We start from the raw sequence: 19,197 nt of genomic DNA, 5'->3' as shown, positions 1-19,197 counted from the left end.
ACCATACATTTTCCCTGCCACCCAAAAGTACTCATTACATTTTGAATGTTAAGCATGACAAGAAAATGGTCCAATTCACCCATTTACCAAGAGAACGTCCCTGATCATTCCTGCTGCCTCTGATCGGGCAGACTCACTGAAGAGGTAGTAGGGATGTTCTCTTGTTAAGTGAATTGGACCATTTTCCCGGTCTAGCTAAGCATTTGAAATGTAACGAGTACTTTTGGGTGTCAGGGAAAAGTGATTATAAAGTAAATTTAGGAATGTAGTCAAACATCGTAAAGTACAGATAACACCCCCCCCCCCAAACTGCTTTAAAGTATTTTTACACCACTGCTGTGTTTGTAAAGTATGTCTGAGTTAAGTGTGCCCATTGCTACCCATAAATAAAAATTAACACATGGGTGCTGTTTGCTTAAGGAATATCAAATGTACACTTGCTACTTATGTATATTTAAAACTAAATACTTTTACTCTAGTATTTTACTGGTGACTCACCTGTCATTTTTTTATTAAAATGCATCGTTACAAGTAAAACTGGGTACTTTTTCCAATGAATATGACAGTTCTTCAAATGACCAAATATGAAAAACTCACTATTTAAAATACAAATTGAGTAAAATATCATTGCCAGCAGCATGCAACTCAGTACTTTGTGTAGGTCAATCACTTTACTCAACCAGTTGTGGAACATCAGTTTATCACCTTTGTGAGAATTCTGGATATTACAAATGTCTGCTTAAAAAAAAAAGAACAGAAAATTTAAATCAAAACCAGTAAGAAAAGGGTATCACAACCTGAGAAAGGAACTAAAATATTACCTGGATAAAACATGGGAGAAATACATAAACATTACGCTACATATAGGCCTTCGCAATGTTTTGAATCAATGTCACTTATCAATTTCAGAACAGAATTAACTATTTGTAAATGCATCCTGTAAACAGTAGAAACACTAGTTGTAAAAAAACAAATGAAAGGGTACATGTAAAAAAACAATGCATGTCTATCAATTAGAAAAGCCTGTTATAACAATGTAATAGCATCGTCAATAGGAGAAAATGCTTGCCCAAGATGCTTCATGCATGCACCCTTTGCCGTGCCGATTTGCACACACATTAAAGGTGTGACTCCGATCAGCTTCAAAACAGATACATGATACACAAAGTACCCTAAAAGTCTTCTGCTAAGAGAACTAAGGGGGACAAGACTGCACACTACTTTTATCACATCATTACTCAAACCAAGCTACTTAAAAAGAAAAGTGGGAAGGGAGGGAAAGACAGCCTGAGGACACGTAAATTAGGGAGGCATCTAAGCGCGCTCCCCACGGATACGACGGGCCAGTTGGATGTCTTTGGGCATGATGGTGACACGCTTGGCATGGATAGCACACAAGTTGGTGTCCTCAAACAGACCAACCAGGTAAGCCTCGCTTGCCTCCTGCAGACAAAAAAAATACAAGTTCAATTCAGTTGATGATATGCATAAGCGTTAACTTGGTATGGGACAATGCCTTCTTCAAACATTTGGAGAGAGTACTGCCAGTAGGCCACCATTAAAGTGATACTTCAATATTTTGGTAATGAGGCCCTTTGTCCACTTCCCCAGAGTCAGATGAACTTGTGGATATATTTTTTGTCTGTCTCCAGTATGAAGGATGTTAGAGGTAGTTTTGCATGCCAATGCTAACTAGCATTAGCACAATGACAGATTCTATGGCATCTTCAAGCATGCTAGAAGATACCCATAGACTTGCAGTCATTGGGCTCGCTAGTTAGGTTGGTGAGCCAATGCAAACTAACTTTCTTCATACTGGACAGACAAACATGCATCCATTTTAGACTCAGCGAAAGTAGAAAGGTCTTCATGGCCAAAATTCCTTAGTATCCCAAAAAGTGTACAAAATCTGATAGGTCTGGCTTTAGTGTCATTTGGTGGGTGAACAAAAATCATAAACACACTGACCTGCAGGGCTCCAATGGCTGCACTCTGGAAACGCAGGTCAGTCTTGAAGTCCTGAGCGATTTCTCTCACCAAGCGCTGGAAGGGCAGCTTGCGGATCAGCAGCTCAGTGGACTTCTGGTACCGACGGATCTCACGCAGGGCCACCGTACCAGGCCTGGAGGGAAACAGTAATTAAGTAACACCACTGTGGTCCTTTACTTTATTTGCATCAAATTATTAAAGGAGAGAGCACGACACCAGGTGGGTCGAAGCCTGCATGTTCAGGCACTGCATTTTGTCCCGCCGTCACCTGTAGCGATGGGGCTTCTTGACCCCACCAGTAGAAGGGGCGCTCTTGCGGGCAGCTTTGGTGGCCAGCTGCTTACGTGGGGCTTTGCCTCCAGTAGATTTACGGGCTGTCTGCTTGGTACGGGCCATGGCTCCTACAAATCACCTGAATAAAGGGGAAATTGAGACAGGAACGTTAATGGAAGTAACAAAATAGCTATCAAATCCAGCGAAAAACCCATGTTAGTCTACTAAACACCACCAATTACACTACCAGCAAAAATAGTGTAATAAAATTATACTTTGGAAAACTAAACCATTACTTGTTTTAAATTTAGAAAAAATGTTTGCAAAAAATACATTAAGACACCTTTGTTGTCAATGACATTCAATTAAACTTGCTTTTATTCAATGATTAAGTTTGTTCCACCTAAGCAAGTCAGAACCCTAGAATTACACACCAAATGCATTGATGGACATTTTGTATTGTAATGGCTCTTAAGGGCAAATTAATTAAAATACAACTGAAAGTTGTCAGACAAGTAAATAGAAACTAACGGATTACATTTAGAAAGTAACCTATGACATCCTTTTTTTTTTTTTTTTTTAATCGTTATTTGTATATAACCCTCTGTGATTGTATCCAAGTCTGTGGCACAAGTCCGCAAAGATGTACATTAACTTCAGCGAATTACAGCGTAAAAGGTTTCATACAACTACCAATAGGGATTTGTTTAGTGATTCAAGGGGTGGGATTTTCTTCCTTTTCCGCCAATGAGCAACGTCTTTCACCAAGTAGGTCCCCGCCTCTTACGCATTGAAGACTATGGCTGCTGTAACAGGAACGTATTAACGTGAAGGAAAATTCGAATGTGTTTAACAAGAAGGTGACAATTAAAACGACATTTAAAACGAGGACATTGTCGCTTTAAACTAAAACACATTGAAGGATTGTTCTAGACATCCTTAGGAATCTATTGAAAAACTTCTGTACTCAGAAAATTACTCAGAACCCGTGCATAACCGTGTCAAATTCGAAAGGAATGCTTTGGTCTGTAGTTCCTACAAGCGGATAATAGCTTGCTTTTTCGGTTGTCTGGGTTGTGTTTTCCCTATGACTGCGGATTTACTTGCAAAAAGATAGTCTAAATAACAAAAAAGTTAAAATTTACAAATACACAATATTTGTAAAAAAATATTTCAAACGCGACACTTACCTTTGATACAACAGACAATGTTAAAAATATGAAACTCGTCTCGTGTCCTTATTTATACGTTGTTCACACAACAGAATGGAGTCCTATATTGGGTTAAAATGGCAGGTTACCCACAATGCATCTGCTGTGACAAGAGACCAACTTTTTTACACGATTATGAATTGACCAATTCAATCAATTATCAATCATCTTAAAAGCGTGATATACTCCATAATGAGATATGTTAGTGAAACGTCTGTTTACTGCATTGGCAGATATTGGTCATTTGACAAATTTACAAATTGATGACAATTATTGAAAGTGTTTTATGGGACTCAAGATGATTCCACGTGAGTGCGCGAGACAAAATGGCTATAACTGCAAAATTAGCAATTACAGGATTTCTGTTACCTGTAGTTCTTCATGTAAGAATTCAAACAATTTAGATTATCAGATTACACTTCTTGGAAGGTTTGTGTATTGTGACAAACATTGCTTTAGTATAAATTGTATTATATACACGTTTTAAATCACAAAAGTATTAAATGACCTATCAATAAAAAAAAGTATTATCAATGTATACATTTGGGGCCTACAAATATCTTATTTCCAGGGGTGTTCATTTTTTTCTTACGCAAGTCCTCCTCAAGGTGGCCATAGGGGCCCATCAACTCGTGCTGAACCTCAACAGAGGAAGAACATACGTCATCAGCATCGTCTTCAGATGATCCAGCATGGCGGCGGTCAAGAGACTGAAACGCGTGGCAGCGGCGCAGGCAGGATTCATGTCTTTTAAATCGTCGGCCAGTTCAGATGACTTGGGCAGTGGCCAGAGAAAGCGTGTGAATAAGAATAAGAAAAAGAATTGGAACAAACACAGTGATATTCAAGATGTTGAAGAGTTTTTGGATGACGTGAGACTTCAGGAAAGAGCTACAGGGTGAGCAGCATGTGTTAGCCAATACCTGCTTGCATTATAGCTAGCTACAGTGGCTATCTAGCTAGGTGTATTACTTGCTGTACCAATAAGCGATTATTTAGCAGGTATTGCGACATTATCAAACCACTGTGTGATTACGCTAACTAGTTTTGCATATCAATCCAAGTCCACTTGGAAAAAATGGAAACACCACTTTGCTAGCTAGCAATGCTAATATACACGTTGGGTTGTTTATTCTAGCTAGCTATGCTTTATTTTATTTTTTACCATTTCCTTCCTACATTCCTATCTATAATCAGTGGTGGAAAAAGTCACCCAGTAAAATACCACTTGGGTAAAAGTCCAAAAGAATTTGGTTTTAAATATACTTAACGTTAAGTATCAAAAGTAATTTAAATTGTTATAATGTACTTAAGTATCAAAAGTAGAAGTATAAATCATTTCAAATTCCTTAGATTAAGCAAACCAGACGGCATAAAAAAATTGACACAATTTACAAACGAAGCATTTGTGTTTAGTGAGTCTGCCAGATCAGATGCAGTAGGGATGACCAGGGATGTTCTCTGTTTAGTGAGTCTGCCAGATCAGATGCAGTAGAGATGACCAGGGATGTTCTCTTGGTAAGTGTGTGAATTGGACAAGTTTCCTGTCAAAATGTAACGAATACTTTTGGGTTTCAGGGAAAAATGTATGGACTAAAAAGTACATTATTTTCTTAAGGAATGTAGTAAAGTAAAAGTTGGCATAAATATATAAATAGTAAAGTACAGATACCCTGAAAAACTACTTAAGTACTTTAAAGTATTTTTACTTAAGTAGTGTACACCACAGGCTATAATTACCCAGACTTGAGCAATACACCTAAACTGAATTGTTTCTTGACCGGTTTACTCATTTATGATTAGGCTGCTTTTATGTACTTAGCTAGCTAACATTAATGCTCATATTTACAGTTTAACACATGCTGTATAGCCAAATTTTATTTGCTTCAAAATATGAAGTTATTCATTTACTTGTCTAAACCTTCTTTCTTTTTTTTAACAGAGGACTGATATCTGAGAAGCCAGATGCTAGTCTCTTCTTTGTGGACATCGGAGAGCAGAGAAAATATGTCCAGCCAGGTAAGTAATACCACTGTTTACAATAAATACATTTTCTGCCTCAGTTTTGTAAATGTTTAGTGTCAAATCACTGATGTTTTCTGTGTCTGATGCCAGAAGTCCAAGAGGGAAAGAAGGGGAAGAAGTCAAAGTTGCGGCCCTTGAGGATAGACCTAATCCTGCAGCATGACTCTCTCGTCCATCCACCTAAAGAGTGAGTTTCTGACCATGGCCCGCTCACCCCCGTTATCCTCCCCCTTACCCGGAGATGGGCCAGTCAAGTTGTGCATGGCACAATGTCCCTCGGTGAACCCATCCTTGTGCTCACAGTATTTCCTCTGGAATGTGAAGACAATCATGGAACTTAGGGAGCTGTTGTGTGAACAGTCTTCTGGCAACTGAGGGCAACATGCTGTGCTGCTTACCCTCTCCGGGGTCGTATGTACTAGAAATGAAACAGAAACTCACGGAGGGACTACCTGAACTTACTTTTGTTCTCTGTTGCGAAAGGTGTTCCTACTGTTTGCACTAACTAATACAACCCAGATTTGCCTCCACTTTGTAAACTGAAGCCATGCAGCAAGGCTATATTTTGAAAAGTACACAAGTGTACTTAGGTTAGCTTATTCCTCATTCTCGTAATAAACTGTGATTGTGCACTGAAGTCTTCCTTTTCTTGAGGACACTACTTAAAATTCAGTTCCCCCTCTCCCCCAGTGTTTTGGCCTACCAGCAACCGAATGCAAAGAAACTCCGCCGCATTGCAGAGAATGCAGAGAAATTGGCGGCCATGGGTGTGTTACCACGGAGACAGAAACGGCTCTTGAACCGCAGACCGGCAATTACAACGTCAAAATCAAAAACGGCGGCCAACAACTTCCCAGACAGACCCTATTATGATCTGTGGGGAGGTGATGGTAAGTTTGACTATTCAAAATGCTAAATTATTTCAAATAAATCCTGGAGTGCTTTTGTCAGTGTTTGTGACCATCTTTTCTACATATTGCAGCCAAAGAGACAGCTGATCCTTACTACCTTGAGCAAACAGGGAAGAAGCGTGTGAAGGTGAGAAGAATACTGCATTGTCACTGCCTGAAAGTTTATAGTTTCTCAGTATTGTATGTGCTGTATAGTGAAGAGGGATACTTAGGCAAATGGGAGCGTTTGTATATTTAGTGTCTGACCATGAGGTGTTTAACACTGTCTTGTTCACTCTTAGCGACCAGAGAAGCTCAACTCAAAGCCCTCTGTTCTCCCGGCAGTGGAGGTCATAGCCCCCGGAGGCTCCTACAATCCAGACTTCTTCTCCCATCAGGTAACTTACTACACTTAACAGTGATTAAAACCCAAACCTTCCATCTTTTTTCTTTCTAGAGTTCGACCGAATATGATTTTTCAATACCGATACATACCGATTATTGGAGGACCAAAAAAAGCCGATACCGATTAATCAGACGATTTTTATTTATTTGTAATAATGACAATTACAACAATACTGAATGAACACTTATTTTAACTTAATATTAATACATCAATAAAATCAATTTAGCCTCAAATAAATAATGAAACATGTTCAATTTGGTTTAAATAATGCAAAAAATAAAGTGTTGGAGAAAAAAGTGCAATATGTGCCATGTAAAAAAGCTAACATTTAAGTTCCTTGCTCAGAACATGAGAACATATGAAAGCTGGTGGTTCCTTTTAACATGAGTCTTCAATATTCCCAGGTAAGACGTTTTAGGTTGTAGTAATTATAGGACTATTTCTCTCTATACCACTTGTATTTCATATACCTTTGACTATTGGATGTTCTTATAGGCACTTTAGTATTGCCAGTGTAACAGTATAGCTTCCGTCCCTCTCCTCGTCCCTACCTGGGCTCGAACCAGGAACACATCGATAACAGCCACCCTCGAAGCATCGTTACCCATCGTTACTCATCTGCAAGGGGAACAACTACTCCAAGTCTCAGAGCGAGTGACGTTTGAAACGCTATTAGTGCGCACCCCGCTAACTAGCTAGCCATTTCACATCAGTTACACCAGCCTAATCTCGGGAGTTGATAGGCTTGAAGTCATAAACAGCTCAATGCTTGAAGCACAGCGAAGAGCTGCTGGCAAATGCACAAAAGTGCTGTTTGAATGAATGCTTACGAGCCTGCTGCTGCCTACCATCGCTCAGTCAGACTGCTCTATCAAATCATAGACTTAATTATAACATAATAACACACAGAAATATGAGCCTTTGGTCATTAATATGGTAGAATCCGGAAACTATCATTTTGAAAACAAAACGTTTATTCTTTCAGTGAAATACAGACCCGTTCCATATTTTATCTAACGGATGGCATCCCTAAGTCTAAATATTGCTGTTACATTGTACAACCCCAAAAATGTGTCATAATTATGTACAATTCTGGCAAATTAATTACGGTCTTTGTTAGGAATAAATGGACTTCACACAGTTCGCAACGAGCCAGGCGGCCCAAACTGCTGCATATACCCTGACTGCTTGCACGGAAAACAAGAGAAGTGACACAATTTCCCTAGTTATAAGAAATTCATGTTAGCAGGCAATATTAACTAAATATGCAGGTTTAAAAATATATACTTGTGTATTGATTTTAAAGAAAGGCATTTCTTCTTTATGGTTCGGTACACATTGGTGCAACGACAGTGCTTTTTTCGCGAATGCGCTTGTTAAATCACCACCCGTTTGGCGAAGTAGGCTGTGATTCGATGAGAAATTAACAGGCACCGCATCGATTATATGCAATGCAGGACACGCTAGCTAGATAAACTAGTAATATCATCAACCATGTGTAGTTAACTAGTGATTGTTAAGATTGATTATTTTTTATAAGGTAAGTTTAATGCTAGCTAGCAACTTACCTTGGCTTCTTGCTGCCCTCGCGTAACAGGTAGTCAGCCTGCCACGCAGGCTCCTGATGGAGTGCAATGTAAGGCAGGTGGTTAGAGCGTTGGACTAGTAACCGGAAGGTTGCAGAAACGAATCCCCGAGCTGACAAGGTAAAAATCTGTCGTTATGCCCCTGAACAAGGCCGTTAACCCACCGTTCCTAGGCCGTCATTGAAAATAAGAATGTGTTCTTATCTGACTTGCCTAGTTAAATAAAGGTGTAAAAAAAACGGCCACAATCGGTATCCAAAAATACCGATTACTGATTGTTATGAAACCTTGAAGTCGGCCCTAATTAATCGGCCATTCCAATTAATTGGTCGACCTCTAGTTCGTTCATCAATGTTTCTGCTCCCTTGGTGTGTGTGTGTGGTGTTCTGTCTTCATGTTGAGTAATGCTGTGGTTGATGTATTGAAGTGCTGACCTTTCTCCCAGGCCTTGTTACTAGAGGCCCATGAGGTGGAGGTGAAGAGGGAGAAAGCGGAGCTGAGAATAGAGAGACAGCTGGCTGTCAACCAAGAGGATACCGCCACTGAGGTACAACAACAGTACACCCCTCCCCCCGCCTCTCAACTGTTCATCGTTTCACAATTCAGACCTGTATGTGGTCTGTCCAGCTCAATTTTGCCTGACCTTCCTCGCTGTTTCTCTGCAGGAGACAGTCTTCCAGGAACAAGTGGAAGGGCTAGTGGAAGAGGAGGAAGATGAAGATGAGGAGGAAGAGGATGTTTCTATTCGTGGCGGCTTGCAGCAGGAGAAAAAGACAGAGAAAGAAAGGAGGCGAGAGAGAGCCAACAAGATAAAGGTACGCGAGACTACAAAGCCTTTTTCCCCTAATGTGCCCTAGTCTTTCCCCTCCATGTGCTAGCTTAGCATCTGACCGACAGTGTCTCTCTCGCTGTGCAGTCGCAACAGAAGCAGGCAGCAAGGGCGTTCACTGACAAGAAGCAGCAGCTCTTCCAGCTGCGCTCCATCCAGGCGACCCTGAAGAGGCGGGAGCAGCAGACTAGAGAGAGGGTGGCCCAGCGCAAGGCCAACCAAGAGGCAGAGAAGTCCATGCCTCGACGTCTCGGCAGACTCAAGTCAGTACCTCCACAGGGCTGCCACTGTTATCTGCTATCTTGGTTATTTATTACAATTTTATACCTAGAGCGAGATGCAACAGTTCCCCCATTTTGCAAAGCAGATCAAGTAAAATGCATCATAGAATGAACTGTAAGTAGCCCTAGACATTTCTGTAATAATGGGCTCCAGAAGAGCCTATACCCCATTCCAAACCAAATAATTTAGCCTTATTTCTATAGTGCTGCTTTCCCCTAAGTGTGAGTTGCGTCTGTGCTGTTTTGTCTATGGTCTCCATACTCTGTCTGAACTTGTCCCCCACATATCTCCCCAGGTTCCAGGCTCAGGATCTAGAGGTCCAGCTAAGTGATGAGATTCCTGGATCCCTGCGGACACTCAAGGTTTGACAGACTGTATCCCTATCACATTCTACAATACAATCATACTCGGCTGACCTTTGAACCCATGTACATATACACTACAGTTCAAAAGTTTGGAGTCACTTAGAAATGTCCTTGTTTTTGAAACAAAAGCCCTTTTCTTTTTTTTGTCCATTAAAATAACATCAAATTGATCAGAAATACAGTGTAGACATTGTTAACCTCTCTAGGGTATGTGGGACGGTAGCGTCCCACCTCGTCAACAGCCAGTGAAACTGCAGGGCGCCAAATTCAAAACAACAGAAATCCCATAATTTAAATTCCTCAAACATATAAGTATTTTACACCATTTTAAAGCTACACTTGTTGTAAATCCAGCCAAAGTGTCCGATTTCAAAAAGGTTTTACGGCGAAAGCACACCAAACGATTGTTAGGTATGAGCCAAGTCACAGAAAAAGACAGCCATTTTCCAGCTAAAGAGAGCAGTAACAAAAAGCAGAAATAGAGATAAAATTAATCGCTAACCTTTGATAATCTTCATCAGATGACACTCATAGGACTTCATGTTACACAATACATGTATTTTTTGTTCGGTAAAGTTCATATTTATATCTAAAAATCTGGGTTTAGGCAAGACACTACTGTATCACTTGGCAAAAAGCCTGAGAAAATGCAGAGCGACAAATTAAAATTAATTACTATAAAATCAAACTTTCATTAAATCACACATGAAATATACCAAATTAAAGCTACACTGATTGTGAATCCAGCCAACATGTCAGAATTCAAATAGGCTTTTCAGCGAAAGCATACAATGCTATTATCTGAAACAAAAGAGAGAACATTTAAACCCTGCAGGCACGACACAAAACGCACAAATAAAACATATAATTCATGCCTTACCTTTGACGAGCTTCTGTTGTTGGCACTCCAATATGTCCCATAAACGTCACAAATGGTCCTTTTGTTCGATTTAATTCTGTCGATATATATATATATATATATATATATATATATATATATATATATATATATATATATATATATATATATATATATATATCCAAAAAGTCAATTTATTTGGCGTGTTTGATCCAGAAAAACAACGGTTCCAACTTGCTCAAACGTGACGGCAAAATATCTCCAAGGTTACCTGTAAACGTTGCAAAAAAAATTCGAACTGCTTTTGTAATACAACTTTGGGTATTTTTTAATGTTAATAATCGGTAAAATTGAAGACGGGATGATATGTGTTCAATACAGGATTAAAACGAAATGTTGCATGCCTTCTGTTTGATTGAAGCGCATGTCCAGGACACCTGGAGTGCCTCGACTTCAAGATGGCCGTATTTCTTCATTTCACACAGGAATAACCTCAACCTATTTCTCAGGACTGTTGACATCTAGTGGAAGCCATAGGAACTGCAAGCAAATCGCTTAGAAATCTGGTTTCCCAATGAAAACTCATTGAAAAGACAGTGACCTCAAAAAAATAAAAAACTCTGAATGGGTTGTCCTTGGGGTTTCACCTGCTAAATAAGTTCTGTTATACTCACAGACATGATTCAAACAGTTTTAGAAACTTCAGAGTGTTTTCTATCCATATCTACTAATAATATGCATATCGTATCTCCTGGGGATGAGTAACTGGCAGTTGAATTTGGGTATGCTTTTCATCCAAACGTGAAAATGCTGCCCCCTACCCTAAAGAAGTTAATGTTGTAAATTACTATTGTAGCTGGAAACGGCTTTTATTTTTTAAATGGAATATCTACATAGGCGTACAGAGGCCCATTATCAGCAACCATCACTCCTGTGTTCCTATGGCACCTTGTGTTAGCAAATCCAAGTTTATCATTTTAAAAGGCTAATAGGTCATTAGAGAACCCTTTTGCAATTATGTTAACCTTTCTAGGACACGTTCCGCTAGCGGAACCCCTCGACAACATTCCGCTGAAAAGGCAGCGCGAGAAATAAAAAAAATTTTTTTTGAAATATGTAACTTTAACTTCTTTGGGCTGCAAGCCCGAAGCCGGGCACAATATGACAACAGCCACTTCAAGTCCAGGGCACGAAATTCAAAATATATTTTTTAGAAATATTTAACTTTCACACATTAACAAGTCCAATACAGCATATGAAAGATAAACATCTTGTGAATCCAGCCAACATGTCCGATTTTTAAAATGTTTTACAGCGAAAACACCACATATATTTATGTTAGCTCACCACCAAATACAAAAAGGACAGACATTTTTCACAGCACAGGTAGCATGCACAAAGCCAACCTAACTAACCAAGAACCAACCAAACTAACCAAGAAACAACTTCATCACATTTTTACATTTTAGTCATTTAGCAGACGCTCTTATCCAGAGCGACTTACAGTAGAGTGCATACATTTTATAACGTTTTTTTTTTTTTACATTACATTTCATTACATTTTACATACTGAGACAAGGATATCAGATGACAGTCTTATAACATGTTATACAATAAATCTGTTTTGTTCGAAAAATTTGCATATTTGAGGTATAAATCAGTTTTACATTGCAGCTACCATCACAGCTACCGTCACAAATAGGACCGAAGCAGCCAGAGTAATTAGACACCAACGTCAAATACCTAAATACTCATCATAAAACATTTCTGAAAAATCGATGGTGTATAGCAAATTAAAGACAAACATCTTGTGAATCCAGCCAATATTTCCGATTTTTTTTAAAGTGTTTTACAGCGAAAACACAATATAGCATTATATTAGCTTACTACAATAGCCTACCACACTACCGCATTCATTCATCAAGGCACGTTAGCGATAGCAATAGGCACGTTAGCGATAGCGAATAAACCAGCAAAAGATAATTTTTGACTAACCTTGATAAGCTTCATCAGATGACAGTCCTATAACATCAGGTTATACACACACTTATGTTTTGTTCGAAAATGTGCATATTTAGAGCTGAAATCAGTGGTTATACATTGTGCTAACGTAGCATATTTTTCCCAGAATGTGCGGATATTTTTATGGCACTCAACTATTCTGACCAAATAACTATACATAAACGTTACTAAAAAATACATGTTGTATAGGAAATGATAGATACACTAGTTCTTAATGCAATCGCCATGTTAGAATTCTAAAAATAACTTAATTACGACATCCAGCTTAGGTATAGCGAGAGAGTACCCAAAATCTGGGCGCAAACGACTATTTCACATGTTCGACAGATATATGAAATAGCATCATAAAATGGGTCCTACTTTTGATGATCTTTCATCAGAATGTTGTACAAGGGGTCCTTTGTCGGGAACAATCGTTGTTTGGATTTAGAATGTCCTCTTCTCCAGTCAATTAGCACGGAAAGCTAGCAAAGTGGCGCGAAGCTCTCCTTCCTGAACAAAGGCACACAACGCAACACGCATAACGTCCCGAATAAATTTCAATAATCTAATAAAACTATATTGAAAAAACATACTTTACGATGATATTGTCACATGTATCAAATAAAATCAAAGCCGGAGATATTAGTCGTCTATAACGACAGCTTATCAGAAGGCAAAACCAGGTCCCTTCACGCGCTCTCCAGAAAACAGGAAACTGGTGACACGTCATGCCCGAGAGCTTTTATTCGACCCCAGATCAAGTTATACACTCCATTTCTTCTCTCACTGCCTGTCGACATCTAGTGGAAGACGTATGAACTGCATTTATTCTAATAAATATCAAGGACATTTATAGGCAGGCCCTAGAACAGAGCATCGATTTCAGATTTTCCACTTCCTGTCAGGAAGTTTGCTGCAAAATGAGTTCTGTTTTACTCACAGATATAATTCAAACGGTTTTAGAAACTAGAGAGTTTTCTATCCAATAGTAATAATAATATGCATATTGTAAGAGCAAGAATTGAGTACGAGGCCGTTTGAAATGGGCACCTTTTATCCGGCTACTCAATACTGCCCCTGCAGCCCAAACAGGTTAACACATTAACAAGTCCAATACAGCAAATGAAAGATAAACATCTTGTTAATCTACCCATCGTGTCCGATTTAAATAATAATAATATATTTTAAGGCTTTACAGCGAAAACACAACATACGATTGTTAGATCACCACCAAGTCCAAAAAACACACAGCCATTTTCCCAGCAAAGATAGGAGTCACAAAAAGCAGAAATAGAGATCAAATTAATCACTAACCTTTGATGTCCTATGAGTGTCATCTGATGAAGATCATCATGTTACACAATACATGTATGTTTTGTTCGATAATGTGCATATTTATATCCAAAAATCTCAGTTTACATTGGCGCCATGTTCAGAAATGCCTCCAAAATATCTGGAGAAATTGCAGAGAGCCACATCAAATAACAAATAAACTTTGATGAAAGATACATGTTTTACATAGAATTAAAGATACACTTGTTAATGCAACCGCTGTGTCATTTCAAAAAAAAATTACAGAAAAAGCAAACCATGCAATAATCTGAGACGGCGCTCCGATAGAAACAACATTTCTCCGCCATGTTGGAGTCAACAGAAATACGAAATTACATCAGAAATATTCCCTTACCTTTGATCTTCATCAGAATGCACTCCCAGGAATCCTAGTTCCACAATAAATTGTTGTTTTGTTCGATAATGTCCATTATTTATGTCCAAGTAGCTACTTTTGTTAACACGTTTAGTACACATGTCCAAACGTTCGCGCAGGTCCAGGCGAACTTCTGACAAACTTCAAAAAGTTATATTACAGGTCAAATAAACTTGTCAAACTAAGTATAGAATCAATCTTTAGGATGTTATCATAAATATTCAATAACGTTCCAACCGGAGAATTCCTTTGTGTCTATAGAAGTAATGGAACGCAAGTCGATATCATGTGGAATGCGCGTGACCAGGACCTGTCACTCTTCCAGACCACTGACTCAAACAGTTCCCATCCGGCTCAATATCACAGTAGAAGCTTCATTCAACGTTCTACAGACTGTTGACATCTAGTGGAAGGCGTAGGAAGTGCAAACAGATCCATATCCCACTGGGATTTCAATAGGCGATGGGTTGAAAATCGACCAGCCTCAGAATTCCCACTTCCTGTTTGGCTTTTTTCTCAGGTTTTTGCCTGCCATATGAGTTCTGTTATACTCACAGATATCATTCAAACAGTTTTAGAAACTTCAGTGTGTTTTCTATCCAATAGTATTAATAATATGCATATATTAGCATCTGGGACAGAGTAGGAGGCAGTTCACTCTGGGCCCGCTATTCATCCAAAGTGAAAATGCTGCCCCCTATCCCTAAAAAGTTAACACAGCTGAAATCGGTTGACCTGATTTAAAGAAGCAATAAAACTGGCCTTTAGACTAGTTGAATATCTGGAGCATCAGCATTTGTGGGTTCGATTACAGGCTCAAAATGGCCAGAAACAAAGACCTTTTGAAACTCGTCAGTATATTCTTGTGTACGAGATCTTCCGCTTCTTGGCAATTTCTCGCATGGAATAGCCTTCATTTCTCAGAACAAGAATAAACTGACGAGTTTCCGAAGAAAGGTCTTTGTTTCTGGCCATTTTGAGCCTGTATTCAAACCCACAAATGCTGATGCTCCAGATACTTAACTAGTCTAAAGAAGGCCAGTTTTATTGCTTCTTTCATCAGAACAACAGTTTTCAGCTGTGCTAAAGTCATTGCAAAAGGGTTTTCTAAACAATTAGCTAATCCAAGTTTCTCATTTTAAAAGGCTAACACAAAGTGCCATTGGAACAAAGGAGTGATGGTTGTTGATAATGGGCCTATATAGATATTCCATAAAAAAATCTGCCATTTCCAGCTACAATAGTCATTTACAACATTAACAATGTCTACACTGTATTTCTGATCAATTTGATGTTATTTTAATGGACAAAAAATGTGCTTTTTTCCAAAACAAGGACATTTCTAAGTGACCCCAAACTTTTGAACGATAGTGTATGTGGAACTGAAATGCTGAAAAGTTTCAGGATAGCAATGTAATTCCCTTCAATAATGTCTCACGTTGACCCCTGTTTTGGCGCACGGTCCTTCATCAGAGCACTCATTATTTATTTGGGTTTACTGACATGTACTAACATGTTTCCCTTCACATGTAATTATGTGTCCTGCAGCCAGAGGGCAGTGTCCTCAAGGACCGCTTCAAGAGTATGCAGAAGAGGAACATGATTGAGCCCAGAGAGCGAGCCAAGTAAGTTATTCTCCCTTTAAAAACAAACAGCATCTCATGTCAGAAATGTATTTGCCTATAATGGATATTGAACAGTGATGTCATATACATAGTGGTCTGTATGTCTAACTTTCATAGAACTTTCTAGATTTGTGTTTATTGTTTATTTCCAGGGAGTTATACTACAAAGCAGGATCAATGCGTTAGCCAGTTAACTTGCCTAAATATTGTGAAATACCTTTTTTAGAAAGCTGAGCTTGAAATGGGAATGGTCTGACTCAAACACATCTTTGACTTTCTTAATGAACCAGAAAATCAATAGTTATTTTTGCTTGTTTATCAAAGTTAGCTGGGTAACTAGTGCTCCCCCCGTTGGTTCAGTCAGCTTGAGCATGACTGTGTCCAGTGATGATCCCATCCTTGCGCTCACAGTATTTCCTCGGAAATGTGAAGACAATCATGGAACTCAGGGAGCTGTTGTGTAAACAGCCTCCTGGGAACTGAGGGCAACATGCTGCTTCCCCTCCACATCACCTTTTTGTTTTTCTTGTACATGAGAATAGTCTTTGATGTGAAGCCGTTGACGTGCTTTAGAATGGACAGTGTTTGATTGTGCGCTCCGCCTCCCACAGGTTCAAGAGGAGACACAAGGTGAAGTATGTTGAGAAGAGGGCCTTCAAGGAGATCACCTAGAGACCAAACCAACCTATGGAACTGTTCAAGACTGTGACGTCACTAACAACACAGCGGCACCCACCATTGAGTGACAGCCAGCCAGAGAGCTACTGTTTGCCCCATCAATTGTCATCAATCAACTCAGCCCATTTTCTGTCATTGATGGATTTGCCACCTTTTTAAATCTGTAAAATATTGAAGTCCCCACAACTTGTTCCATTTGCCGTGCCTTGATATTTTCACACATCTATATACAACACGAACCAGCCCAACCCAGGTAGTGCTATACAGATTCAGTCAGTTCTAATGCATTTTGAGGTCAAATGAGTTCATTGGCAGGATATTTAAATCCTCTGTGTCTGTCAACATCAGTTGGGGAACGTTAAAGGCTTCAGAAGGGAGCTCCTGTCTATCCCTCCCAGTTGGTAATCTTGTCTTTTGCTCTTGTCAAACCAAGATTAATGCCCTCGTTAGAAGGGGTGGATGCCTGCGTGAATACGCAAAGCAATTAATGACAGACTAACGTTTAAAACCACGTGTCAAGAGTTGGACTTGTGTGCGTTCTGTCACTTACATCTGTTATTGTGTACAAAATCCCTTTTTTTGCCATAATCTGACTTGATTTCATTAAAGCAAGTTAATTATTGACATTGTTTTTACAGACTGCTATTTAAATGCCTCATTGCATTTGTAGTAACAATAAAATAAAGCCTATTTAATCCCATTGGTCACAATAGTGTGGAGAGGGATGTGTACTTTACAGGCTCTGGAGACATTAGCTGTATTAATCAATAAATAAGTAATGCATTATTAAGGTGTCTAGTATGATTTCTCAATGGTCTAAACCACAAGCATAAATCTCAAAGGTTTCCTTTTACAGATGAATTTGGCACCAGTCTGTATTACACTACTTAAAATACCAATACATTGAAATAGTGTGTTTTTTTTTTTAAGGGTCTAGTTTACATGTCTTAATTTTTCATACATTGTATCCATGATGCTTGTGATATATGGAAAAAATCTTAGCAGTCAGTTTTGACCTTTGGAATATAGTGGCTCAAATTTATACAGTGCCCTTGGATATTTTTCCAAATTTGATTGTGTTTCATAGTGGGATTAATTGTTTTTATTGTACTTTTGTCTACACACAATTCTGTCAAAGTGGATGAAATGCACACAAAAAAAAAGAATGACATAAAACTACCTTGATTAGATAAGTATTTGCCCCCTTCAGGCAATACATGTTGGAAACACCTTTGGCAGCGATTACAGCAAAGAGTCTTTTTGGGTGAGTCTCTTGGCAAAGAGTCTTTTTGGGTGAGTCTCTTGAGCTTTCCACACCTGTATTGTGCAATATTTGACCACTATTTTCAAAATTCTAGATCCAAATTTTCAAGTCTTGGTAAGCAACTAAGGTGTAGATTTGTGTTGTAGGTGGTTGACGTACTGAAAGGTGAATTCATCTCCCAGTGTCTCGTGTGAAGCAGAGTTTCCTCTATGATTTTGCCTGTGCTTAGCTCCATCCTGTTTCTTTTCATCCTGAAAAACTCCCCAGTCTTTGGCAATGTCATGTACACCCATACCATGATGCAGCCACCAACCACCATGTTTGAAAATGAGGCAGTTACTCTGTGTGGATTTGCCCCAAACATGAGGCTTTGCATTTAGGCCAAAAAGTGTATTCCTTTGCTCAGTTGTTTTTGTTGCAGTATTACTTTAGTGCCTTGTTGCCTACATATGCATATTTGGTATATTTGTGTTCTTTTCACTCTGTCATGTAGGTCATTATTGTGGAGTCACTACAATGTTGATCCATCCTCAGTTTTCTCCCATCACAGCCATTGAACTCTGGTAGCTCTTTTAATATCACCAATGGCCTCATGGTGACATCCTTAAGCAGTTTCCTTCCTGTCCTGAAGCTCAGTTCAGAAGGACGACTGCATCTTTGATGTGTCTGGGTGGTTTAATCCATCCTCCACAGCATAATTATTAACTTGGCCATGCTTAAAGAGATATTCAATGTCTTATTTGTTATTGTTACCCGTCTACCAATCAGTCTTTATGAGGCTGCCAAAAAGCGCCCTGGTCTTTGTACTTGAATCTGTGCTTGAAATGTAATGCTTAACTGAGGGACCTTACATATGTAAGTATGGGGAACAGGGGAAAGTGTTAGTCATTCAAAAATCATGTGAACCCTTATTATTTCAAACAGCGAGTCCATTTAACTTACACTACATGACCAGAAGTATGTGGACACCTGCTCATCAAACATCTCATTCTAAAATCATGGGCATTAATATGGGGTTGGGGAGCTGAGGGGGACACGGGTGGGGGGGTAATCCTTAATTACCCCTGGCCGGGCGGTATGGACATCTATCCCGCTGCCCTGTGGGTGTCTGGAGCGTGGACAAAGCTGCTTATCCCTTAATCGGGGTGCAAATGTAATCTTTTACCTAAAGAGTGGCCCACCGCCTGCCTCTGATCCCGCACC

General features: G+C 39.2%; 2 protein-coding genes across 2 annotated transcripts; one reads left to right on the top strand and one right to left on the bottom strand.

Moving 5' to 3' along the window:
• Positions 1-481: 481 nt before the first annotated feature.
• On the bottom strand, positions 482-3,582 carry LOC120018322 (histone H3.3A). The gene is made up of 4 exons (XM_038961454.1): positions 3,453-3,582; positions 2,258-2,401; positions 1,969-2,122; positions 482-1,443 (listed from the first exon to the last, which is right to left on the bottom strand). Exons 2-4 carry the CDS (start codon positions 2,383-2,385, stop codon positions 1,315-1,317), a joined length of 411 nt encoding a protein of 136 aa, XP_038817382.1. The 5' UTR covers positions 2,386-2,401; positions 3,453-3,582; the 3' UTR covers positions 482-1,314.
• Positions 3,050-17,516, top strand: LOC120018320 (ribosome biogenesis protein NOP53-like). The gene is made up of 13 exons (XM_038961451.1): positions 3,050-3,122; positions 4,071-4,371; positions 5,416-5,492; positions 5,589-5,685; positions 6,189-6,388; positions 6,481-6,536; positions 6,691-6,786; positions 8,826-8,927; positions 9,046-9,195; positions 9,297-9,472; positions 9,787-9,853; positions 15,976-16,052; positions 16,664-17,516. Exons 2-13 carry the CDS (start codon positions 4,166-4,168, stop codon positions 16,722-16,724), a joined length of 1,365 nt encoding a protein of 454 aa, XP_038817379.1. The 5' UTR covers positions 3,050-3,122; positions 4,071-4,165; the 3' UTR covers positions 16,725-17,516.
• Positions 17,517-19,197: the final 1,681 nt, after the last annotated feature.

This window comes from Salvelinus namaycush, chromosome 23, assembly GCF_016432855.1.
Source record: "Salvelinus namaycush isolate Seneca chromosome 23, SaNama_1.0, whole genome shotgun sequence".
Taxonomy (NCBI): domain Eukaryota; kingdom Metazoa; phylum Chordata; class Actinopteri; order Salmoniformes; family Salmonidae; genus Salvelinus; species Salvelinus namaycush.
The sequence above is the reverse complement of the archived record's forward strand: the minus strand, read 5'-3'. Positions and strand labels throughout refer to the sequence as shown.

Excerpts from the sequence above, each read along its gene's own strand:
- LOC120018320 (XM_038961451.1), top strand. The coding sequence starts at position 4,166 with ATGGCGGCGGTCAAGAGACTGAAACGCGTGGCAGCGGCGCAGGCAGGA. Across the intron at positions 6,389-6,480 it reads TGATCTGTGGGGAGGTGATG|CCAAAGAGACAGCTGATCCT; the intron begins GTAAGTTTGACT and ends TACATATTGCAG. Across the intron at positions 16,053-16,663 it reads GAGCCCAGAGAGCGAGCCAA|GTTCAAGAGGAGACACAAGG; the intron begins GTAAGTTATTCT and ends CGCCTCCCACAG.
- LOC120018322 (XM_038961454.1), bottom strand. The coding sequence starts at position 2,385 with ATGGCCCGTACCAAGCAGACAGCCCGTAAATCTACTGGAGGCAAAGCC. Across the intron at positions 2,123-2,257 it reads AAGAAGCCCCATCGCTACAG|GCCTGGTACGGTGGCCCTGC; the intron begins GTGACGGCGGGA and ends GTTTCCCTCCAG. Across the intron at positions 1,444-1,968 it reads CAGCCATTGGAGCCCTGCAG|GAGGCAAGCGAGGCTTACCT; the intron begins GTCAGTGTGTTT and ends TTTTGTCTGCAG.